General features: G+C 49.3%; 1 protein-coding gene across 6 annotated transcripts in view; it reads left to right on the forward strand.

The window, feature by feature from the left end:
• Window positions 1-25,150, forward strand: part of MAPK4 (mitogen-activated protein kinase 4) — a 173,131-nt gene that overhangs the window by 98,190 nt on the left and 49,791 nt on the right. For 5 of the 6 annotated variants that reach the window (XM_070779080.1, XM_070779077.1, XM_070779076.1 and 2 more), the window contains one exon: window positions 11,937-13,388. In XM_070779080.1, coding sequence (XP_070635181.1) covers window positions 12,843-13,388 — 546 coding nt within the window. In that variant the 5' untranslated portion in view covers window positions 11,937-12,842. The remainder of the gene's footprint in view (window positions 1-11,936; window positions 13,389-25,150) is intronic. The other variant, XM_070779081.1, reaches the window with a different exon arrangement.

Genomic DNA, 25,150 nt, shown 5'->3' on the forward strand with positions numbered 1-25,150 from the left:
TCCTATAGGAAATCAGTCCTGAATATTCATTGGAAGAACTGATGCTGAAGCTGAAGCTCCAATTATTTGGCCACCTGATGCAAAGAGCCAACTCATTGAAAATGACCCTGATGCTGGGAAAGATTGAAGGCAGGAAGAGAAGGGGATGACAGAGGATGAGTTGGTGGGATGGCATCACCAATTCAATGGACATGAGTTTGAGCAAGCTCTGGCAGATGCTTAAGGACAGGGAGGCCTTGGTGTGCTGCAGTCCATGGGGTCGCAAAGAACTGAACATGACTGAGCAACTAAACTGAACTGTCTTAGTCTGTTTGGGCTCCTACAACAAAGTACCATAGACTGAGTAGCTTATAAATACCTGAGGTTTGTTTCTTGTGATCTGGAGGTGGGGAAGTTTGGTTTTTCCCATTTCCTGGAGAGCACCCAGGCAGTGAGAAGACTTGAACCCAGGCCTCCCGGCTCCCAGCCCACAGCTCTCCTCCTCAGCTGTGACAGTGCCATGTGGGCCAGCGGTTGCTGCTGTCATCTGAGCTGTCAGGATACCAGCTCTTCTGTCACTTGGGAAAGGGGGATGCAATCACCAGGAGAGAGAACACTCTTTCTGCTCTACGAATGATTTCTTTGTACTTTGAGCGCAACCCCTGGAAATGATTAGCCTCTGTGGGAATAGTAGGGGGTAGCCTGTGGCATGTCCACAGGACAGTGGGCCAGGTGCCTGGGTGGGAAGCAGACCTGTGAAAGGAAGTCAAGAACTCAGTGAAGTTTATTAAAGGGACTGTACTGCACGCAGGATTCGAATCATGGAAAAAACTTGTGAAATTCTTGCATCTGGGTGGCATCTCTCATGAGGAGGAAAGAAGTGAGTATCACAAATATGAATTTGTAAATGATACTCTGGACCATAGGGCTTCTCAGAATCCATTTGTTCTGCCCTGTGTGGTGCTTAGTTGCTGTCGTGTCCAACTCTTTGCGACCCCATGAACTGTAGCCTGCCAGGTTCCTCTGTCCATGGGAATTCTCCAGGCAGGAATACTGGAGAAGGTTGCCATGCCCTCTTCCAGGGGATCTTCCGAACCCAGGGATCAAACCCAGGTGCTCCTGCATTGCAGGAGGATTCTTGACCATCTGAACCCCAGAGAAACCCAAGAATACTGGAGTGGGTAGCCTATCCCTTCTCTGGGGGATCTTCCCAACCCAGGAATCAAACCAGGATCTCCTGCATTGCAGGCAGATTGTTCTGCCCAAATATTATTTATTATTAAGTAAGTTAAGAATTAGGCATTGGGGCCAGAGTGATGCACACGGGCCACTGCCTCTCCAGGCTTCCAATCAAACACTGAAGACAAGAGATTAAAGCTCAGACTAAAAGGGAGAAAGTAGTATGAGAGGGGAGAACACAGCCTGACAGATAAGCTAGTCTGGAGAGGGAACAAAGCATCAGGGAAGGCTTCCTGGACGAAGAGGCATTTAAGCTTAGACCCAGAGGAGAAGTAAGAATTAGCCAGAGGAAGAGAGGAAATGGCATGCATGGAGGCCTAGAGGCAGGAGAGAAGATGACGTATTCAGTGGATGGCCGGTGAGTGTGCTCGAGGAAGCTATGAGGCAGAGGCTGAGACCGTTAGAAGGGATGCCAGTTTCCAAGGTGATCTAAAGGAGCAAGGCCTCTCCTCCAAGGAAGTGGGGAGACTAAAGAAACAAAAGTGAGTCCTCAAATGTGAGAGGGATGGTGGTGGGAGCTTCATGGCAGGAGCCCCCATAGGAGATGACAGAATGCACTAGGGTTGCAAGCAAGCCTGGATCAGGAAGTGGGGTCAACCTCATCTAGTGTGTGATCTTGAGCAAGTCAGTTCACTTCTCTCGACACGGAAGGGAGGGGAGGGGACAGGTGCCTGCCCTGCACAAATCACTGGTGCCGTGTTTATTCACATTGAGAATAATTATGCCTTCCCCGCCATGTGCCATGGAGCCTCAAACATTGTTGACCGTGTGTGATGGTGCCCAGCACATAGTAGGCCCTCAATAAACACCAGCAAGTCAGACTGCGTGCCTGGGAAACACGGTGGGGGTTGATCCCAGTGGGGGCAGGAGCTCAGAGAGAGCCTGCCCGTCCACGCAGAGAGGCTCTGCCCTGAGCACCAGCTGTGGGCCGTCGACAGGGCCTCTCAGAATGCTGATGGAGAAGGGTTCTCATCTTCCTGGCTCGTCAGGAAAGAGGGGTGATCACTGGTTATCAGCATCTGCTGTGGGTGCAAAAGTGGGTTGATAGTAGTACACGTGACGCAAGTTGCCATTTCTGATCTAAAGGCAAGATAACGCTGTATCCTTTAGCTACAAACCAGGGATCTTTCAGCATCCTTGCCATCCGCTGACCCTACAGGGAGGGAGGAAGTGGCTCCCTGTATGGGCCCCAGCGTTTGGCAGGAACAATCAGAACTGAACACTGAACTCCTCCAGGGACCACGATGGCTCATGAAATCTGGGCTCAGAGAGAGTAGTCCCAGAATTCAGGAAGGCACAGTGGCCTGTGGGCACCGTGCAGTGGGTGCTGGTGTGAGTGTGGGAGAAATGAAAGAGGCAGGCTCTGCTTTGGAGAGGCTGAGACCCTGGCTGGGATCTCTGCCCTTTAGAACACAGTCCAAACAAAGCAAGCCCCAAAGGGCTCACCTTATTTAGCCACTGAAGTCAGAGCTGTCCTGATTTAGATTTTGAAAGAGGCCAACATCTTCTGCGATCCCAGGTTTTCTTCCTTAGGAAAAAAAAATGAGAAGTTTTTCCTTTGCGTTGATAAAGGTCAAATGGAGGAGTTGTGTCAAATCAGAAGGATTTCAGTGCTGGCACACACACATAGCCTCACACACTTGTGATCTGAAAGTCACACTCACAGCCTCGAGCCTGGGCAGGTGCAGCTCCTGCCCCCATGCTGTTCCCGTGGCGACCAGCACCCACTCCCCACCACTCGAGGACCCAGACTGCCCGCCCCCAGCTCTGCACCGATGTGGGCTTTGGAGCTCCAATGAGGTCGCTGGAATTTCTCTCCGAGCTATTTCAGTATTGTTGGGAGGCTTGGGAAGCCTTTGTTCTCCCTGGCTGGTTACGTAATTTTCAAGAGAAAAGGCAGAGGAGAGACTGAACTGAATGCTTCCAGAGTCTGCTTCTGGGGGAGGCGATAACCCCAGAATTTGATGTCCCCTCCGCTCCTTTTATCCTTCCAGCCCCTCTGGAGCTCTCCTCCCGTCCCCCCTCAAGGAGATGATGATAAAACAGGTTCCCCTCCTGTTTCTTACACTTGGCATCCCCACTGGCATGTTCTGGAGGAAGCTGTAAACGGGAAACCAGCCAGGGCTGGTGGCATCACTGCCTCGCGGGGATGTGAAGGTGTTTGCACATCTCAGGGGAAGATGCTCACTAGGGCCTGGCCTGGGGACCAGGCCTGTCAGTGGCTCCCCGTTTGGGACATACGTGTATTTTAGGCCAAGCAATGCTTTGGGCCTGGGGTTGGTGGCTGAACTGCTGGCTGGTGTGTGAAGGGGTATCTGAAGACCTTGGCTGGAGTGGTCCTGGGGGTGAGAGAGGCTTGGGGCGTAGGACCTGCAGCCTGAGTCGGCATCATGGGTGTCGACCCTGGGGAGAGCCAGCTGCCCCTGCACGTGGGTTCCCACAAACAGAAAGGGCTTCCGGGCTCAGACACCTTTCTACCCGTGAACGCCCCCCAGCCTGTTCACCTCCTGGGTCGAGGGAGTGGTACTTCAAGAGTCAAAAGACCAGGAAGAGTTGTTCCCCTTGATTCCTGGGCGCCCCATGGCAGCTGCCTAGTGCAAGACGCACAGAGGCTCAGTGCTAAAAACCAGAGAGAACCCAGTGATCACTGCCTCGGGATCAGCAGCCCTTTCCTTGGTGAGGCCACGTGTCACCTCTCTTCTGAGGTCTGGGTGGCATCCTTGCTTGAGCCCCGCCTTTATCCCCAGCTCACCGCCTGTGTATGTGTGTGTGTGTTAGTCACTCAGTCATGTCTGACTCTTTGTGACCCCATGGACTGTGGCTTGCCCTAACCCTAACCAGCTTCCTCTACCCACTCCTCCCTGGAGGGATTCAAAAAGCTTTCTAATCTGGGCTCGGGGGCAGTTGTCTTTCCACATGGGTTATACTTTGTCATAACCTAATCTTACTGCAAGCAGGTATCCATCTCTATGTCAACTGGCATTTATTTATAGAATCCTTACTGTGTGTCAGACATTGGACTCACCCATGGGGTTATGTCAGTGAATAAAGAAAGGTAAGGTTCCCCAGCAACCCTGACTCCCCAGGGTCCTGTCTGGCTCTGGAATCTGATGGGATCTAAGCCAGCTCTGACCCAGGAACCCCTGCCCGGTAGACGCAAGGTCTCAGGCCAAGTCTGCCCCTTTTCCGTCTTGGCCATGTCAAAAATTGAGACCTCCAGCTCCCTCCCCTCCGTTAGTCACCTATTGCCTACAATAAACATCCCCACATTTAACGAATTTAAGCAGCACTTGACATCACACAGTTTCTCTGGGTCAGAAATCTGGGCCCAGCTTTTAGCTGGTGCCTGTGGTGTAAGGTCTGGGTGAGACTTCAGCGGGGCCATGGCCTCCGGGAAGGGCTGCAGTCCCCTCAAGCTCACTGGGGGAAAGATCTGCTTCCCAGCTCACTCATGTGACGGCCAGTGGGCCTCAGAAGATCCCACTGTAAGATCGCACGTGGGCCCCGCCTCGGGGCCGCCTCACGACGCAGCCTCTGGCTCCACCTGGGCTGGAAGCCACAGTCTTCCTGTATCCCGATCTCAGAAGTAACATCCCGTTACTCCCACCATATTCCTTAGAAGTGAGTCGGGGGCGTCCCTGTTGGCCCAGTGGTTAAGACTCCATGCTAACACTGCAGAGTGATGCGGGTTCAGTCCCTGGTTGGGCAACAAAGATCCCACATGCCTTGTTGTGGCCAAAAAATAATTTTTTTTTTTTAAAGTGAGCCACCAAGTCCATACACACTTAGGGGAGGGGATTCCACAGGGCCTGAAGCCAGGAGGTAGGGACCTTCCCCTCCTCCAGGAGGCTTCTCTGACTGACGCGCCTGGTCCTAACTCCTACTCCCCTTGTAGGAGAAGCATGAAGCTGGCCCCCGAATATTTTTGCACCGTTTCTGTAATTGTTATGTGGGCCTGCTCTCCCTGTAGGAATATAAGCTCCTCAAGGTCAGGAGCCATGTGTTCCACATCTCTTTATTTCCCACTTAGACCAACCATATACTTTCTATCAGGTATTTCAGGTTAAAAACAAGGCAGTAAAAAATGCCTTAAACAAAAATAGAACTTGACCGTCTCACTTGGCAGGAAAGCTGGAGGCAAGCATTTCCAGTCTTAGCTTAGCTACTCAGCGATGTCTGTGAGGCCCCGTGCTCGTCTGCCAACTCCAGTGTGCTGGCTTTGTCCCCACATGGTCTCAAGATAGCTGCTGTGGCACCGACACCACAACTGCATCCTACAACTGCATCTAAGGACAGGGAATAAGGAAAGAACTTTTTCAATGAAGTCCCTCCAGTGATCTTTGCTATAAGGCTATTGTCTAGAACTAGATCATATGACACCTCTAAACCACCCACTGTCAAATGGGAGTTGAATTAGCACGACTGACTTAGACTTATGGCCCTCGGTGGGGATGGGTGTGGGAGATGTCATCACCCTCTGGGATTTTGGCAGTGAGGTTGTCACAGGAACCAGGGGTGCTGTTGGCATTTAGTGGGGTAGAGCTAGGGTTGCTAAATTTTCGGTAATACTGTACCATGTTGTTGCGCTAAGTTGCTTCAGTCTTTGTGAGCCTGCCAGGCTCCTCTGTCCATGGGATTTCCCAGGCAAGAATACTGGAGTGGGTTGCCATGTGCTTCTCCAAGGAATTTTCCTGGCCCAGGGGTTGAACCCACATGTCTTATGTCTCCTGCATTGGCAGGCAGGTTCTTTACCACTAAGCACCACCTGGGAGCCCCCCTGAGCTCTGGGAAACAAGTAACTCTACTGTGAAACTGACAATGCTGTCTCTGCTAGAGAGTGCTGCTTTGGACCAGTGGTTCTCTACCGGGTATGATTTTGTGCCTCCTCCACTGGTGATGGTTTTCAATGATTAGAGGTATTTTGGTTGCAACCACTAGGGGGCACTACTGGTATCTAGTGGGTAGAGGCCGGGGATCCTACAGTGCACAGGCCAGGCCTGCGGCCACGAATGAAAGTGCAAATGTTAGTTGCTCAGTCGTGTCTGACTCTGCGACTGTGGTCTGCCAGGCAAGAATACGGGAGTGGGTTGCCATTCCCTTACTCCAGGGGATCTTCCCGACCCAGGGATTGAACCTGAGTCTCCTGCATTGCAGGCAGATTCTTTACCCTCTGAGCCTTCAGGGATGCCCCAAGAATGACTTAATCATAATTGTGCTGATGTTGAGAAGCTGTAGAGCCCCCATCCAATCATGGGTCATCCCTGAGTTGGGCTCAGCCGCTCAGTGGCTGACCCAGACTTGGTCTCTGTTCCTTTGGAGGAAGTGGGAGTAGTTCCTGGGCAAGGGGCCAGTGGCAGCTATGGGACCAGCTGGGAGGATGCTCAGCTCAGCTTCCCTCTAGGATGGCCAGTCCCTGCAGCCAGGGGCTCTGGCATCTGAGGTTTACAGTTAGAGAAGAGGTCAGGTACTGGTTGGAAGGCAGGGTTGTGGTTGTTTGAACTTAGCAGAAGTTTTGTTTATTTATTGGTTTGGCTTTGTGTTTGGTTTGGTTTTCTTTCACCCAATCTCATTGTAATGTTTTCTCCATTTTTCTTTTTACCAAGTGGGCTGATTACCTGTGATCTCCATACTGGAGCTGAACACGTGCTGAAAAGGGGCTGCTTTGTGCTTTGAGAACCACAAGTTGTGCCTCCCCCAGACTTGTGCTTCACTAATCCTGGGACGTCACACTGGGCCTAGATAGTTCTTGGTGGGAATCACTTACTTGGGCTCAGCTAATATGTTTCAGGGACGAGAAGTGTGGACTTTGGCGGCAGACAGACTTGTGTTTACACCCCCAGATTCGCCTCTGGCTGCTTGTATGGCTTTGGGAAAGTTGTTTCCCTTGGGGGCTTCATGGGAGAATGACATCAATCCCAAGGGGCTCTTGTGAGACCCAACCAACTAATGTCAGCCCCTTGGCCCAGCGTGAACCCTCCCTGTGTGTAGGTACCCCGTCTTCATCATGTTGTCTTCGCCACTTCCCCAGAGAGCCTCCGTGAAAATGCATGTGGGTTTGGGAGTGAGGCCCATCAACAGCACCATAGAATCATCAAAGGGTTGGTAGGTAGTTTGTTGGAAAGCTGGGTCCTGAGGGCATGCAACCTACAGATGAGCTGAACTAAGCCTGATGGAGTCCGGAGCCCAGGGAACCTCCTATGGAGGGCAGGCTTGGGGCCTAGGGCAGCTCCGAGGGTCAATGAGGTAGGGTAGGAAGGGCCTGGTTATGGCATACTTCAGTGCCTCCTTGGAAACAAGCTAGAAGATGTTCCTACATGATCCAGAGCAGGGGTCAGCAACTTACCCCCTGGCCAAACCCAGCCCCCCACCTATTTTTGTAAATAAAGTGTTCCTGAAATGCAGCAATGCCATTCATTTAGGTATTGTCTGTGGCTGCTCTTGTGATACAAAGACAGGGTTGAGTAGTTGTACCAGAGATGGTGCTATAAAGCCTAAGGTATTTATTCTTGACTCTTTATAGAAAAAAAAAGTTGTCAGTCTCTGCTAGGGCACTTCATTCACATAGACTACAGCAATGAGGATCACCAAGCTTTGAGTCAGGCAGACTCAACTGTGATGTGAATGACAGCACCTGGAACTGTGCAGCGGATAGCCTGTTCAATGGTAAACATCACCCCCGCTGGGGGAGGCTTTCCTGTAAGATTTTAGATGCTCAGGAGTGGGAAGAAAGCAGTGTCTGGGAAATGTCAGCACCTCGCTGGGGGCCATAGTTCCTGCTGAAAGCTGCCAATGTGAGGTTGGGGAGGATCAGAGGAGGTGAGTCTAAATTTAGACTTTCCAAAGCCACTTTGTAAACCAGAGCCCCAGGAGTCCTCGAAAGGGGCAGTTGGCACACACCAGCTCGTCTCTGGTTTGCCTCTACATGTTAAAAGCTGAATGCGTGAGAGGATAATTAATTGGCCTCAAATAAGAGATTGGTGGAAAGTTGGTGAGAAATCGGTGGAGAGGAGAAGCTCCTCTGAACGGAGTTCGGGGGTGGAGATTTCCATTTGTGTGTTTTATTACAACGTTCCCCATGGAATCATGGGAGTCTTGCTGCCCTTGGAAGAATTACATGCATTCTTCTCCCTGAGTGTCATTTGAGCACAATTGGACCATGACCTTTCCGCCTCTCAAGGTGAATGCCAGCTCCCCAGTTCCGAATCACACCTGTGATTCAGAGCAGCTCTGAGCCACCACCTCCAAATGGGGAACAGCTGTGCTTTGCTCTAGAAGCTTCATCACATCAAGAGCTGCCATCCACCCTCTGCCCAGGAGGGCACATCCAGGTGTGGGGTCTGGGACTCCCCAGGCCTGATGGGCCCACGCCAGAAAAGAACCACTAATCTGAGACTTTGTAGGTAATCAGTGTTTCATAATCAGTCCACCTGTGGGGAAAGGCAAAGGGTTTATGGTAGAAATTATAGGGGAATGATATGGGAAAACTTAGAAAATAGGTTTGAGAAGGGATGAATCACAGTAAACTCAAATGGGAACTGAGAAATAGTCAGACGAGGGCTGCCTGGTTTGTGTTGAAATGCTGAGAGAGGCAGCATCTAAGTTCAGAAATATTGGTTTGTCTGAGCAGCTGAGGCTTGTGTGAAGAGTCCTGTTGCAGTGAACACGTTGCATTGGGGCAGCCACGGAAGGGAGGGCGGGCTGACTGTCTCGGGAAGTTGGCCATTGCGGCTTTGTAGATGTAACAAATGGACCGAAAGTAACTCCAATCCATTATGTTCTAAGTGCTGCTTTGTGTCCTGGACTTGAAGCTTAAAGTCAAGTTGAGAGATGGACATGTATAAAAAGTTAAATAACAGCCCAGATTAGTATATGGCAAATGTCAAATAAAGTATATACACACGAATGTACAGGAGTTCAGGAAAGATTGGAATGTCACTGAAGACACTTCAGGGAGGAAGTGGATTCAGAATGATGGACAGGGTTTCAACAAGTGGGCAGGAAGCAGAACATTTCGGGAACAGGGAAGATGCAAGCAAAGAAGCAAGGCAGGAGTTAAAAGAGTGTGTTTAGAGGCTATGAGAACAGTGCAGTAGCTGGAATAGAGCCTTCCCAAGGTGAAGAGTTACCTGCCAATAGTTTGTTGAGCAGACCACTCACACACAAACACACACACACATGACAGCCCCTCTGCCTGTGAGAGGAAGAAGAAAGAGTTTTAAAAATAAATAAAGTCCCTCTTAATTATCCACAGATTATCTGCACTGCAGCTGATCTGGAACAAATCCTGCCTGCAGCTTGCTGGTGATGTCATCTCCCTGTTTAGGTGCTCATTCCCGTCTCTGTTTACCGCCCAGTGGGAGCCAGAAAGGGAAGAAACCTTCAGCGTCTCCCCTCATAAAGCAAAATATACAATTGCCTCTGTTTGCTTTGCCCTTGGGAACCAGGCCAAGTATATGGGTGGAAAGTGAAAGGAGTTCCAGTTTAGTTTCTATTCCTTGACTTGGGCAGCAGGAATTGGAGGAGGGATGGAATGGGGCCCCAGGTGGTTCTTTTGTTCCCCCGAATTAGGTGACCAAGTGGACTTCACTGCACAGGCCACAGATTGACTCAGTGGGTGGTCTAGCACTGTCTCTAACTGGCTTGGAATCTTCAAAGTGAATGGTGTTTATCAATTCCTCAAGTGTTTATTGACCCTGTCTGTGCTAGAAGCACTAAGCTGGTGTTCTTTGAGCCCCAGTGCCCTTATCTCCAAAGTGGGAACTCGGACTAGAATTGCAGTCTCTCAGTGGAGATGCTCATCAGGATGGTTAGCAAATCCAACTCTGCCCATTAAAGGCCTGTAGTGACTCCTTGTCAGAGTAGCCAAAGAAGGCAGGACCACCCTCAGTTAAGGACCACTGGACTTGTTTGCTACAGTTGCTTCCCAATCTGAAATTCTGATTATTTTGTGGCTGGGCCCAATAAAAACATGTACAGTAGAATTACTGAAGGTTGATGAAACATCAGAATAGCAGGTACATCTTATGCAAGTAAAGGGAATTTTTAAGACTAGCAGCAACAGATAATATTTGTTGAGCAATTATTATGTTTCAGATTCTTGGCAAATTCCTTTCATTAGAAGTCTTTAGAGAGCATTTCGGAGAAGGCAATGGCACCCCACTCCAGTACTCTTGCCTGGAAAATCCCATGGACGGAGGAGCCTGGTAGGCTGCAGTCCATGGGGTCTAAGAGTTGGACACAACTGAGCGACTTCACTTTCACTTTTCACTTTCCTGCATTGGAGAAGGAAATGGCAACCCACTCCAATGTTCTTGCCTGGAGAATCCCAGGGACAGGGGAGCCTGGTGGGCTGCCGTCTATGGGGTCGCACAGAGTCGGACACAACTGAAGCGACTTAGCAGCAGCAGCAGCAGCAGCAGCAGAGAGCATTTGATTGTTTACCATTTCAGATCACTTGTGTCCTCTAATTTGTCCTCTTAATTTTAGGGCATTGAGTTGACAATTGTCTTGCTTCATTTACCATCTGCAAAGTTCAGATATGTATGTAGCCCTATAGGGGACCCTACAGTATGAAGATAATGAAGCAGCAGCCCTGGCTAGATTCACTCTTCTGCACAGGATACAGTATTTGTTCTCTGTATATGTGTAGATTTAACAAACTTAGGAAACCTGTGACTCCCTAAGAAGCTATAATATTGTCTTTTCTTCAGAGATCTGAAATGCTATTTTTGCCATTTTTTTTTTTTCCTCCCCAGTGAAGTCCTTTGCCTGCAATTTGAGTCAGGAACCACCAGGGGGCAATCAGGATATGATCTGACTCATTGCTTTCAAGAGTTGCTGCTGTTGCTGCTGCTAAGTTGCTTCAGTCGTGTCCGACTCTGTGTGACCCCATACGGCAGCCCACTAGGCTCCCCCGTCCCTGGGATTCTCCAGGCAAGAACACTGGAGTGGGTTGCCATTTCCTTCTCCGTTGCATGAAAGTGAAAAGTGAAAGTGAAGTCATTCAGTCGTGTCCGACTCTTCTCGACCCCTTAGAGCGAGGTCCCCATTATCAGAAAGAATACAGTTCATCGTGCCAATGCTACTGTCCTGCTAAGAAGCCTATGTCCTGTTTTGCTGTGCAGAAAGTTCCTTGTCTAGGGTGGCAATAAAATTTCCTTATAGTTTGTATGTATGCATTCATGTGCTATTACATGGAAAGAAAGAGATACAAATAATTAAATCTGTGTTTAGCAAATTCTCCCAAAATATTCAAAGACATTTGCAAAAGAAGGAAGAAAAGGGGTCCAAGTAGAAAAACAAATTTATGGATCCCTTATTTTCTGTCTGCAATGAGTTCCTTTTTACTGTTACCCTTCTCTGCTAGTGCTGCTCTGTGTGTTTGGAGGGCATAATGAATGATTTTTGCAAAAGTCAGAGCTGATCACTGCCACCCACAGCTTGTGCATGTTAACCTTCGGGGAGAAGGCATTTACATTAAAGGCACACTAGCTGATGATCTTATCAAATCAATCCATCTTCTCTCTCTTCCAGGGGAGCGTTGCACACAGCAGGCTGGGTGGCTTGGGCAGTGCAAAGCCTGGAATCCCCTGAGCAAGCAATGTTTCAGCTGGCTGGACAGATCAAATAACACTTGGGCTGGTTAACAAAAGGCACCCAAGTGGGAAGGTGTTGGAAGCCGAAGTGTGGAAATTTACCCAACATTGTCTCTTTGACAGGGAAGGAGACTCGGTCTGAAAGATGCTGCATTCCTGCCAGCCTCTCTGGGTCCAGCAGAACACAATCTCCTTCACGGTGATGTGGATGAGGGGGTGACAGAGGACACTGCCTGCCTCTGAAGTCTCCGGAGGATCCAGGCCAGGCAGGTGAGACCCAGGTCTGGGACTTCAGGTGCAGTTTGGTGTAGAGTTCATGAAAGGTGCTTGAATTTCTCCAGCTTTCTTCACCAACATTCAACAGACTGGTTTGGGTTTCAGAATCTGAGAGGAGCTGGTAGAAAGGAACGCTGGCAGAGGTACAGAGAAGTCCCTACAAGCCTCTCAATCCACTGTTGGGATCCCTTCATACTGCTTGGGACTGGGAGGGCAGCTGCCAGAGGCTCCCAGGCTGCCAGAGGCTGTGATACCACTAGACTTTGGACCTTCAAAAGGAAAGGAACATAGCTCAGCAACGGCTGCTCATTTGAGCCAGAAGGAACCTCTTATAACAAAGGATTTAAACGGGAGAGTTTCTGCATCTTTACTTTGTGGTCCATCATGAGAGAAAACTTTCCATTCACATAGATAATGGGACTGGGTTTTCTTTCCAAAATACTGTATTTGAAAGAATCATGAGCCATTCTAAGCTTCCAGGGAGGCTCAGGGCACATAGGAGTTGGTGGACAGCCTTCCCAGGGCAAGGCTAAGGGGACAGCCTGAGCCTCCAACTTCTGCAGCTCAGCGGGTATGGACAGATGCCACTCTTGTCTCCAGAGAGCCGGTGGCAGTGACATCACCAGGAGAAAAGGCATCCTTCAGCCTTGGGACTTGACAGAATGAGGAGGGCTGGGGAAGCCAGGAGCTGGGACTTGGTCTTTCCTGACTGCCCCTCTGTCCCACGGGCAGCGCCTGACCACTGAGCCAACCATGGCCGAGAAGGGCGGCTGCCTCGCCAGCGTCTATGGCTATGACCTGGGCGGGCGCTTCGTTGACTTCCAGCCCCTGGGTTTCGGCGTCAACGGGCTGGTGCTGTCGGCCGTGGACAGCAGGGCCCGCCGGAAGGTGGCGGTGAAGAAGATCACCCTGAGTGACGCCCGCAGCAGGAAGCACGCGCTCCGGGAGATCAAGATTATCCAGCGCCTGGACCACGACAACATCGTGAAGGTGTACGAGGTGCTGGGGCCCCAGGGCACCGACCTGCAGGGCGAGCTGTTCAAGTTCAGCGTGGCCTACATCGTCCAGGAGTACATGGAGACCGACCTGGCACGCCTGCTGGAGCAGGGCACGCTGACCGAGGAGCACGCCAAGCTGTTCATGTACCAGCTTCTCCGGGGGCTCAAGTACATCCACTCTGCCAACGTGCTGCACCGGGACCTGAAGCCCGCCAACATCTTCATCAGCACCGAGGACCTCGTGCTCAAGATTGGGGATTTTGGGTTGGCGAGGATCGTTGATCAGCACTATTCACACAAGGTATGTCTGGCTGGAATGACTGAGACAGGCGGTCCTTGGAATCCTCAAGAACGCTCGGTGTTCGAGAGGGTATTCCTAGCCCAGTGGAATCAGAGGACTGGGCTCGGTACTTAGGGGGAAGCTGGAGGGTGCGAGAAAGAGGGGAGGTCCGGTTCTTAGTCTTGCCTCTGCCACGTGGCCATGACCAATGATTCATGGCTCTACAGGAGGCGGTTGGATTAGATGATCCAGTTCTAAACTCTGTGGCTTTATAATTGTGCAGCTGGGGAGCTCCCCCAGTGGTCTAGTGGTTAGGATTCCAAGCTTTTACTGCCGCAGCCTGGGTTCAATCCCTGGCTGAACTAGGATCCTGTAAGCTGTGTAGCACAGCCAAAAAAAAAAAATGTGCTGCTGGTGAATTTGCCTCTGGCACCATTTTATCCCTGCCATCCGCCTAACCTCCTCCCCTCCCTACCCTCTACTCAGGACTCCCGGGAGGCCTCCCAGGATTTGAGTCTTACTCTCTGGCTCATCTTGCCTCCTCCTTCCATCAAAGTTGCCCCACTCTGTGTTCCATTCTCTCTGTGGACAGTGGCACAAACGGTGAATCTGATAAACTCATTCTCGGCATACCTTATCCAGCTAGGGGCTCAGCTCTCCCAGGTCCCGTGATGCCCTGGGCCCGCAGTGTGATGTTGAAGCCACAGGGTCCGGTTGGTGCTGAGACCCCACATGGTGGTCAGCTAAACACACCAGCAGCTGCAGAGATCAGAGCTGCCCTGGCCACACGGACACTCGTTCTCAAGGCCCCTGACTTCTTCTTACCTAATCCACTGGGCCCTTCAGAAGCTAGGAGTTCTCTGAAGTTCTGTTCTCCTTACACCAGTTCCTCTGACTTTAGGGGAGCCTCTGAGCATCTCAGGCAGGCACCCCTCAACAGAGCTGTGGGGTGGCTGTGACTTCCGGCCTCCTGCCAAAACTTGTGGATCATGAATTTTTACTACTGGATTAGCCAAAAAGTTCGTCCCAATTTGCAGAAACACCCGAATGAAGTTTCTGGCCAACCCAAGAGAATAAGTGCATTCCTCAGGAGATGGGTACATCATAACCTGTTACCAGCCACAGGGCTGGGGTGGGCAATGAGTGGGGAGGGCATCTCTGACCTTGAACGTGTTCTGGCCTTCTCTCTGAGGCCCCGTTCCTCTGCTCTCCCTTGCCACCCTATCTGCCTCCAGCCAGGTCACAGACACTGAGAAAAGGTGCTGACCTGCCTGGCGCAGCGGCAGTGGGGTGGCGGGGGGAGGGGGCTGGGGGGGCAGGGCTCCCTGTCCCACCCTCCCTGGCTGGATCCTGGGATCCAGCTCAGATTTCAGACCTTGCATCAGCCCAGCTGGCTCTCGTTGCCTGGTGCCGCCTGAACCACGAGCTTGCCCTCTGTCCCCACTCCTGCAGCCAGGCCATCTGTCAAACCTGACAGCCGAGTCTGTAGGAAGGAATGTCCACGGTAAAAAAAAAAAAAAAAATCCCATGCCCTTCTGTCTTCCTAATTCCCTGTGCTGGTTCTCTTTTCTTCAAAGGAGCAGTGATTCCAAACAATTGAACTGAAGGTTTTAACCCAAATCTGCCCTTATTTGGTAAAAAGGACCAGAGAATCCGTGATACTGTTATTTCTGGGATGCACAAAACCACTTTCTGAATTGGAATAAACCAGGACGTTTGGAAATAATAAAAGGAGCTTTTCTTCGATGCAAGTGAAGTGCTATTATGGGAACAGGCGCAGAACAGCACATGGTGGGGGCTTTCAGGAAAATGAGGGCAGGGGGTTGTTGGGGCAAGCAGTGTCTGTGGCAGTGATTCCTAAGGAGGTGTGAGGAGGTGATGCTGTGATGGAGACGGAGACCCGGGCTCCCTTCTGGGGATGCTGCCTGGGACACAGTCACCCCCGGGAGCCTCTATTTCCCCATCTTTGATAAGGGTGATCATATGTGCCCTGCCTGCCCCCCTAGATCGAGGTTATGAATCAAAATGGAACATAAAAGCAAAGCCCCTTAGAAAGTAGTAAGGAACACCACCCCCCCCCACCCCATCCTGCTCAGAGTGCTGGCTGAGTACACGGGGCCTGGGAGCTACACTGGGAGCCATGGAGGAGCCTCAGGTTCATTGACCACCAACTCTGGCCGTGCGCCTGTCCCTCAGGGGTGGGAAGCCACCGTCTCTCTGGTCAGGACTTTCATTTTCCTGATGCAGAGGAATTTAGATGCTCTGACTTGCTCTTCTGTGGGGTCTCTTCAATAAAATTAACTGTGGGAGGTTTAAAAGAAAAAAAAAATCATGGAGCCAGTGACAGGCCCAGTAGGAGCTGACATCAGCCCTGGGTTTGGCGGGCATCCCCACCCCCGTCGGCCTCCTCCTCGTATGCTCTCTGCTTTTAGCTTCCTCCCTACTCTTCCCCAAGTGATGACGAAAGCTTTATATTCAGTGCCTTTATCTGATTGCATTTAAATCAGTTCTCATTTAATTCTCATAATGCCGTGAGGCACTTTGGGCAAATGGTCCATTTTAAGATGGAGAGAACTGGCTTTCTCAAGATTACTTGGCTGACTGCAGCAGAAGGGACACAAGAATTCGGCCTTCTAGCATCTTGATGAATGGTCTTTCCATGCGCCATTTCCTCCATGGAGGCTGTCTGGGTCTTTGCTTCCTTTGAATTCCCCGCCCCCCATAACCTGGATCTTCTAGCACCCACCATTGACTGCTTTATGGTATTTCTGCCACTGTCTTCTGTGTTCTTAGGCTAAGAGCTCCGTGGTTCTTGACGGCTGTATCACGTTCATATCAGTTTCCTCCAGGGAGTCTAATCCTGTACCCGAGACATGGCCCAGGTGATTGTGTTGACTGTCGTGAACAAACGGAAGAATTGTCATGGGCCAGCATGTTGCAGATGGCAAGCTTTGGGGTCATTGATTCCATGTGCTTAGACAGTTTGACTCTCAGAGAGAGAGCATGGCATTCTTCCAGCCAACGGAAGTCAGAAGTAGGCACCTGGTCTCCCCGGTGTGTTTGGAGGACGATTGCCTTCATGTGAGTGGCTCTAAATTTGACCCCTCTGAAAGCTTCAAGGATCCTACGCTTGCCCCGAAGAAGCTCATGCACATTTGGGCTGCAGCCAGTGCCTTTGTGTGGGTTACAGCCCAGGGTCAGGGACAGGCTTTGTGATCTGACGGTGGGGAAGGGGGTGGGGGGAGGAGCTGGACATGGATGCAGCAGCTGGTCCTCCTTGTCCTTGTTGTAACTTTGTCCTGAGTGGACAGCAAGTCTCCTTCCCATCCACATCCCCCCTCGTCTAGCAGGGCCCAGGGAAGGTGTCCATTGTGTTTGTCTCATGGAGGAAAAGGCCTTCTCTTCTCTAATGGGTATCTGACCCCTTTGGAGCATCAAGTTACAGTCAGCAAACATTATGGGCACGTGACCCCCTCCCACACCACCCCAAGGGTCTGATTTTGCAAGGCAGAGGGCAACTAGAGGCCCTGGTTGACCCACACTGACAGTAGAATGTGGCAGTGGGTAGCAATAGGGGTACTCTGGCGGCTCTCACTCATCAGACACGGCATGGGGGACCCCTGGTTTCTCTGTGTCATTCACCATGTGACCTCAATTCTTTTACCTTGTGTAGGTCATTCCCAGAATAAGAGATCTATAAGGAGACCTCCCAATCACCTGGTCCATTTCTTCCATCTGACAGATGGAAATACTGAGGTCTAGGAAAGAGATCTGTTTAAGACCACACAAGGATTGCCTGAGCCGAGAGTACCATGTCCACTGTTTTTTTCTGAGCTCCTTCTCAACTGTCTGATCTATCAAATGGGGCCATCATTCCCCTTCTGCTTATTTCATAGGATCCTTGTTAGCATCAGTGAAAGCAGGGATGTCAAAGGCTTTCCTGATGCGCGAAAGGCTAAATCACTAACAACCGCTTGCCCAGTAGATGCCGTGGTAACACCAGGCAGACACCCAATGTCAGTTTCCCCTCCACCGACATATGGACCCACGGACAGGGGGGCCTGGCATGCTGCAGTCCACGGGGTGGCAAAGAGTCAGACATGACTGAGCCACTGAACAGCCTGACGTGATGGCCGAAGGGCAAGCCAGGAGGCCCCACCTCCTGAGGGCGGCTGCCGGCCTGTGTTCTTGTCATGAACCCTTTTCTGCCCGCCTCCTCGGCAGGCCTGCTAATTAGTTCCTTGTGTGTGTCAAGAGGAGGCAGCTGGAAGAGCATGTTTCCCTTTGAATTTATCCTATTAGGGAGTAGATGAGCTCAAAAGAGGGAAAAAACGTAGTTTAAGACTTCACTAAGTTCTGTGTAAATTCTGAGAAATGTCAGGAGCCCCCAGGAGAGGGTGCTGAAGGCTGAACAGGGCACTGACAGCCTGATTAGCTGTGTGAACATGTCCCTCCAGGCAGGGGCCTGGGAGAGGGAACCATCTTTTGTCCTTGCCGGGGGCTGCCAGCGGACCTGCCTTTCCTGGAAGCGGTAAGCAGAGAAAACTGCAAAGGAAAGAAAGCAAGAGGAAGAGGCCCATAGCATGTGTCTTGGTGGATCATTCAAGCAAGTCCAAGTTTTCTGCCAGGCTGGCCTGCCTTTGGGTCCTTACCCCTTCCTATTGGGTTGGCCAGAAGGTTCTTAAGATCCAGACAGTTCCATAGGATGTTATGGAAAAACCTGGGCTTTCTGGCCAACCCAATACTTCAGAACCGTCCGTCTTCTTACCTTATAATTCATGATCGGAATGCTCTCACACTCTGCCTCTGCATCTCATGAAGATTTCCTTAGAAATCAACTAGTACCATCATCCTCAAAGCGTGGCTCTGGACCAGCAGCATCAGCCTTACCTGGGCGCTTGTTAGAGATGCAGGTTCTCGGTTCCCATCTCAGACCTACGGGATCAGAAACTCAGCGTGGGGGCCCAGCAAGCTGTGGTTCAACATGCCTCCAGGTGATTCTCACACGGGTGAACTGTTAAGCATCACTGATCTGAAGATGTGGAGTAGCTTGTCTGTGAGCAAGCTACTTTTATTTTGTGAGTGTTCCTTTTAGTTTTTTCTTGAATACTTGCTATTTATTTGGTTATGTCGAGTCTCGGTTGGGGCGCGGAATCGTCATTGCATCACGTGGGGTCTTTTGTTGTGCTGCGCCGACTCTCTAGTTGAGCTATGAGCTCAGTAGTTGTGAAGTGAGAGCTTAGTTGCTCCAAGGCACGTGCGATCTTATTTCCCCAACCAGGGATCGAACCCATGTCTCCTCCATTGCAAGGTGGATTTGTAACCACTGGACCGCCAAAGAAGTCCCCAGAAAGTGGACCCTCCTGGTGTATCTGCTGATGTGTGCAGTTGAGGTTCTCAAACTTGAGCTCAATGAAGAAGGCTAAGAACTCCTCGCAGGTAACATAGGTGTGTTTGAAGTAGGTACCTTAACCAAAAGGGGTACTTAATGGTGGCGATATCAGGCACTGTAATGGGGAATTATGAAGATGGTTTTCGGCAGGATGACTTTTAAGGCTTTAGTCACATCACTTGGAAACCGCCTGGTCCACCATCCCTTGAGCTTGGTGGAAAACTGCACAAAAACAGTCCATCAGGAGTGCTGGTTCTGTTTAGGTTTCACTTTAACAAGAGTTAGGTGATTCTGGGGCTTCCCAGGTGGCTCAGTGGTAAAGAATCTGCCTGCCAAGCAGGAGACATGGGTTTGATCCTTGGGTCAGGAAGATCCCCTAGAGAAGGAAGTGGTATGACACTCCAGTATTCTTTCCTGGAAAATCCCATGGACAGAGGAGCCTGTCTGGCTACAGTCCATAGGGTCGCAAAGAGTCAGACAGACTTGCAAAAAAACAACAAGGTGATACAAGAAATGATTTTAGAAAACATGGTTTTTATCCTGGTGTAAACTACCTCACTAGATGTTATTTAAAGACAAGACATTGCTTTCACAGTTCAGCGAGACTGATTGAGGGCTCAGCAAATTACTGCAGTTTGTTAAGACTTGTGGTTCAAGGTCCCAAAGGAGGCGAAGAGGTACATGATGGAAAATGTATCAGGCAGCTTCCAAAGGCTGTGCATAGAGCTTTGATTAGCTGTGTTTTTGCTGGTGAGATTGTGTTGATCTACCACACCTCCTCCTCCTCTGGGCCACTCTGCCTGCCTTTGATGGCTTCTTGTCTGTCTAGGCCAAGATAACCCTCCTCTGCCTGCCTAGGCAGACACACAGATTCCTTTGAACCTGAACCTAGGAGGAGAAATGTCCATTTCTGTGGCTGAAATAGAGTCTTTGTCGCTGATCAAGAGACTGTCCATTTGTTGTTCTGTGTGCCTTTATTTTGCATGGCCTCCACCTTGAAGATGCAGATATGTAGGCGCAGGAAGGGAGGAGGGGCTTGCCTGGCATCCCAGAAAAGGACCGGGGTCCACAGTGCAGGCACTGGGAGGGGCCAGCCACTCCTGAGGTCCAAGGTTTCATGAGAAAGTGGACTCATTGAAGGACAACTTGCTGGGGGCCCAGCTAGAAGTTCTTAAGCTGCTAAGAACATTATTCTCAATCAGTGGAGGTGAAAAGGTTTATTTAAAAGGCTATGAAATATCACATTTTAAAATGGAAAACTATGACCTAGGGGATTAGAACAGAGGTTGTTCTAGAGTCAAGTGTCCCTGAAACCTCAGGCTGACCTGGGAAAGTTGATTTTGGTGGCTTTCAGAGCTTCCCTGGTTCCTACTGCACACCCCCCGCCCCCGCCCCTGGCCCCAGGAGCAGAGTCTTCATTCTGTCCCTAGGCCTCCTCTGGTCCTTCTCTACCCACTGCCAGAGTCCTACACACAGGGAAGCAACCCCACTTAGCTCCAGTGGTGACATCGTAAACCTTTAATAACTGGCATGGCCCAAGCATCAACCAATTCGAAAGGAAGCTGGCAGAGTCCTGGAGGTGCCCTGCTTGCCAGAAGTTGATCCTTCATTGCTCCATCGTAGGGACGTCTGGGAGTATCTGGGAATGAGGCCAAGGTGATGAGCGAGGGAACGGAGCTCGGAGCAGCGGCTACTTCCCAGCCAGTCTGCAGGTATTTCCTTACTGACAGCTGGCCTAACTGTCCCAGTGCGTACCTGTCATCCTTTTCTGCCTTTCTCTGAATGTCAAAGTTCGTCCTTCCCATACACCTGGGTCTGGTTCTCCACTGGGGGGTGAATGGTTGATTAAATAGCGCAGAGAGATCACCACCTCCCTCCTTCCTGTCAACACCCGCCTACTCACTCACCTACTCACAATTAGAGCTGCCATCTCCTATGGTGAGCTCCAAAGCTCTAGGAGAATTCAAGAAGCAGGAAGTCAGCCTTCTTGCTAGGAATGCTAGAGAGTGGCTAGTATTTTATGTAGTTCAGGCTTTCTGGGGACAAATTCTTTTATCTAGAAAGTGTCTTTATTTCTCTCTCATTTAAAAAGTTTGTTTTCCCAGGACAGAAAGCTCTGAATCTATATTTTTCTCTTTCAGCACTTAAAAATGTCCATGCTTTATTTCCTATCCCTAATGTTTCTCAAGAGAAGGTCTTCATATGGATCATTGTTCCTCCATATGTAATGTATTTTTCTCTCTTAACTGCTTTCAAGATTCTTTCTTGATCTTTAACTTCCAGAAGCTTGATTGTGGTGTGCCCAGGTATGGTTTTCTTTGTACTTATCCCATTTAGATAATTCATTGAACTTCTCAGATACGTGTATTTTCCCCCACCATATTTGGGATATTTTCAGCAATCATTTTTTTCCTGTCCCCATTTTCTCTTCTCCTTTCAGGCTCTGATTATACGTGTGTTACTCAGCTTGGTATGTCGCAAAAGTTTGTCCTCCAATCTTTTTCCTCTTTTTCAGAATGGATAATATCTATGGTTCTGTCTTCAACTTCCTTGACCTTTTCTTCTGCCATCTTTAATTTGCTGTTAAGCTCATTGGATGAAGTTTTCATTTTGGATGCTGTATTTTCCTACAATTTCTATTTGCTTCTTTTTCATAGTTTCCACTTATATACTGGGATTTCCCCATCTTTTCACTCACTGAGATCATATTTTTCTTTACGTTCTTGAACATATAATACCTGCTTTAAAGTCTTTACTAATTTGAACATCTGGGACATCTCAGCATCTGTTTCCTATTGTTTTCCTTGAATTTGGGTCACTTTTCCTGCTCCTCCGCATTTCTAGTAATTTTTGGTTGTTTGTGGATATTACAGTTGCTACCCTGAAAGGAGCTTGAATTATACTGTCTTCCTTTAATAAGTGTTGAATTTTGTTCTGACGGGGAGTTAATTCACCCGTAGTGAATCATGGGATCCTTGATCCCGCTGAGGCTTGGGTTCATGCTTCGACAGGGCAGGCCTAGCGTGGACCTGACTCCAGAATGTGATCCTTACTCCTGTGGTAACCTTGCTGTTGCCTCACTTGAATGTCTGGAATGTGAATAAGGAGTTTCCTCCCTCTGGCTAGATTGAAACGCCTACATTTCCAGGGTTTCTGCAACTTCTACTATCCACGTTCTGCTCTAAGTTCCAAAGTAACTACTCTTCGCTAGATCTCACCCTGTGTATGGGCAGACCAGCCTTCGGCCAGAGATCTGTGGGGGATCTCCCCCCTCTACAAACTCCTGAGCATGTTCCCTATGAAGCTCCTTCCTCTCCAGTATCCTGCCCCATGGGCTCCAGTGCTTCTGTAGCTGCAGACCCCAGCCTCTAATTCCTCAACTCGGTAGGACAACTGTACTCTGCTTTATTCCCCCTTCCTGTGTGGTGGTTGGAAATCTACTCAGGCAGAGTGCCAGGTGAACACGAAGCTCACCTGATGTGTTTCTTTCCCTTTTTTCAGGGATCCTGTATAGCCTATTCAGTTCAGTCACTCAGTCGTGTCCAACTCTCTGCGACCCCATGGATTGCAGCACGCCAGGCTTCCAGTTAGTCCATCACTAACTCCCGGAGTTTACTCAAACTCATGTCCATTGAGTAGGTGATGCCATCCAACCATCTCATCCTCTGTCGTCCCCTTCTCCTTCCACCTTCAATCTTTCCCAGAATCAGGGTCTTTTCCAGTGAGTCAGTTCTTCCCATCAAGTGGTTGAAGTATTGGAGTTTCAGCTTCAGCATCAGTCCTTCCAATGAATATTCAGGACTAACTTCCTTTAGGATGGACTGGTTGGATCTCCTTGCAGTCCAAGGGACTCTATTGTTGAATCCCTAAAAACTGCTGTGTATATTTGTTTTATACTTGATTTCAGCAGGAGGGCAAATCCAGCACTGGTTACTCCATCATGATCAGAAATGGCCAGCCCTAACATTTAATGATGTAAGGCTCTGTGTGGCTGTGAATCTTTTAAAGCTAGCACACAAGCACCTTGGAGGAAGTGTTGATGACTTATATCTACATCCCTGTAGCATGCTTAATGATTGTTATTAAATGTAATGAAATGGAGAGTCTGGGAGATCAGTGTTGAATAATGTTTTCCTCCATCATTTTTGCTTAGGAGATGTGCTGGGAAGGGAACTCCTTCCAGATAGCATCTTCTGTTCCTTCAGTCGTGGTGGGAAGGATCCCAATTGCTCCAGTACTGACTCCAGTCTCTCTACTTAGGGACTCCAAGGTTATAAATGTCTCAGGAACATGACACACTTATTCTATAGGCAGATATTCCTGTGTTTATAGTGAAGAAGGAGGATTAGAAAATTGGATCAAATCCTTTTTCATTTTCTCCTGAAATGTGATTTCTTTCTTCATCCTTTACCGTGGTAGTCTATTGAGAAGACAGCAGTATAGAAACAGAAGGCTCAAGGGGAGCATCAGATTGCTATGCCTACCCTTACATTCATGGGTAGCTTCTCAATCAGCACTGCACTTGGAGCTGGGAGAGAACCAACTTTATCTGTAGCTTCATTTGCTGCCACCCAATTATCTTGTGCTGTATCACTGACTTCTCAGCATTTGCTGGAAAATACTTGGTGACAGGTCTAGTCCCCCACACTGTTCCCTCTGCTCCCACATACACCCCTAATTATCCCTGCAAACTCCACTCAAAAGCCCCAATTCTGTAAAGCTTCACCCAGCTCTCCAGGGAGTTAATCACACCTTCCTCTGGTTGTCCATAACAGTTAACCCCATGCCATTGTGATTATTTATCTAAAATGTTTATGATGATGCCTCTACCCTAATAGATAGTAGGGCCCTTAGGAAAGAGTATCTCATTCATCAGATGAATACGCTGAGGCACAGACAGTAACTTGTGCCAGGTCCCCCAGCTAGTAAATGGCAGAGTTGGGTTTAAAAGTTTCAAAGCCTAATAGAATAACCACCTCATGGTGCCTTCAGAGGTCATGCTTTATCCACTGAGCATACTGCCTTGTTGGCTATTTAGATGACAGTGTTTCCAAAAGTCATATATTCCGACTGTCCTTTCACTGACTGACCTACTTGTCACACCCTTTCCTAAAGTCTTCCAGAACAGATACCTTGTGGAGTCAGTGGGAACGTGACATCTCTGCTCCATAAATGACTCTCCGTTCATGTTGTTGGTATTTTGTTGTTGCTGTTCAGTCACTCAGTCGTGTCCGACTCTTTGACCACATGGACTGCAGCATGCCACATTTCCCTGTCCTTCACCATCTCCTGGAGTTGGCTCAGATTCATGTCCATCGAGTCAGTGATGCCATCCAACCCTTCTCCTCCCGCCTTCAATCTTTCCCAGCATCAGGGTCTTTTCCAATGAGTCAGCTCTTCGCATCAGGTGGCCAAAGTATTGGAGCTTCAGCATCAGTCCTTCAAATGAATATTCAGGACTGATTTCCTTTAGGATGGACTGGTTGGATCTCCTTGCAGTCCAAGGGACTCTCAAGAGTCTTCTCCAACACCACAGTTTGAAAGCATCAATTCTTCAGCGCTCAGCCTTCTTTATGGTCCAACTCTAACATCTGTACATGACTACTGGAAAAACTATAGCTTTGAAAAGATGGACCTTTGTTGACAAAGTGATGTCTCTGCTTTTTCATATGGTGTCTAGGTTGGTCATAGCTTTTCTTCTAAGGAGCAAGTGTCTTTTAATTTCATGGCTGCCATCACCATCTGCAGTGATTTTGGAGCCAAATAAATAAAGTCTGTCACTGCTTCCATTGTTTCCCCATCTATTTGCCATGAAGTAATGGGACTGGATGCCATGATCTTAGTTTTTTGAATGTCAAGTTTTAAACAGCTTCTTCATTCTCCTCTTTCACCTTCACCAAGAGGCTCCTTAGCTCCTCTTCACTTTCTGCCATTAGAGAGGTGTCATCTGCATATCTGAGGTTATTGATATTTCTACCAGCAATCTTGATTCCAGCTTGTGCTTCCTCCAACCTGGAATTTCGCATGATGTACTCTGCATATAAGCTAAATAAGCAGGGTGACAATATACAGCCTTGCCGTACTCCTTTCCCAGTTTTGAGCCAGTCCATTATTCCATGTCCAGCTCTAACTGTTGCTCTTGACTTCCATACATGTTTCTCAGGAGGCAGCTAAGATGGTCTGGTATCCCCATCTCTTTAAGAATTGTCCACAGTTTGCTGTGATCCACATAGTCAAAGGCTTTAGTGTAGTCAGTGTATTTGTGCTGATACTCTGCGGGGCAGCCATGTCACTCTATTGGCTCATATTGAGGTTGTAGCCAACTAACTTCTAATAAGTTTGGTATTCCCTATTCACATTCATGGGCTTCCCTGGTGGCTTAGAGGGTGAA

Source organism: Bos indicus, chromosome 24 (assembly GCF_029378745.1).
Source record: "Bos indicus isolate NIAB-ARS_2022 breed Sahiwal x Tharparkar chromosome 24, NIAB-ARS_B.indTharparkar_mat_pri_1.0, whole genome shotgun sequence".
Taxonomy (NCBI): domain Eukaryota; kingdom Metazoa; phylum Chordata; class Mammalia; order Artiodactyla; family Bovidae; genus Bos; species Bos indicus.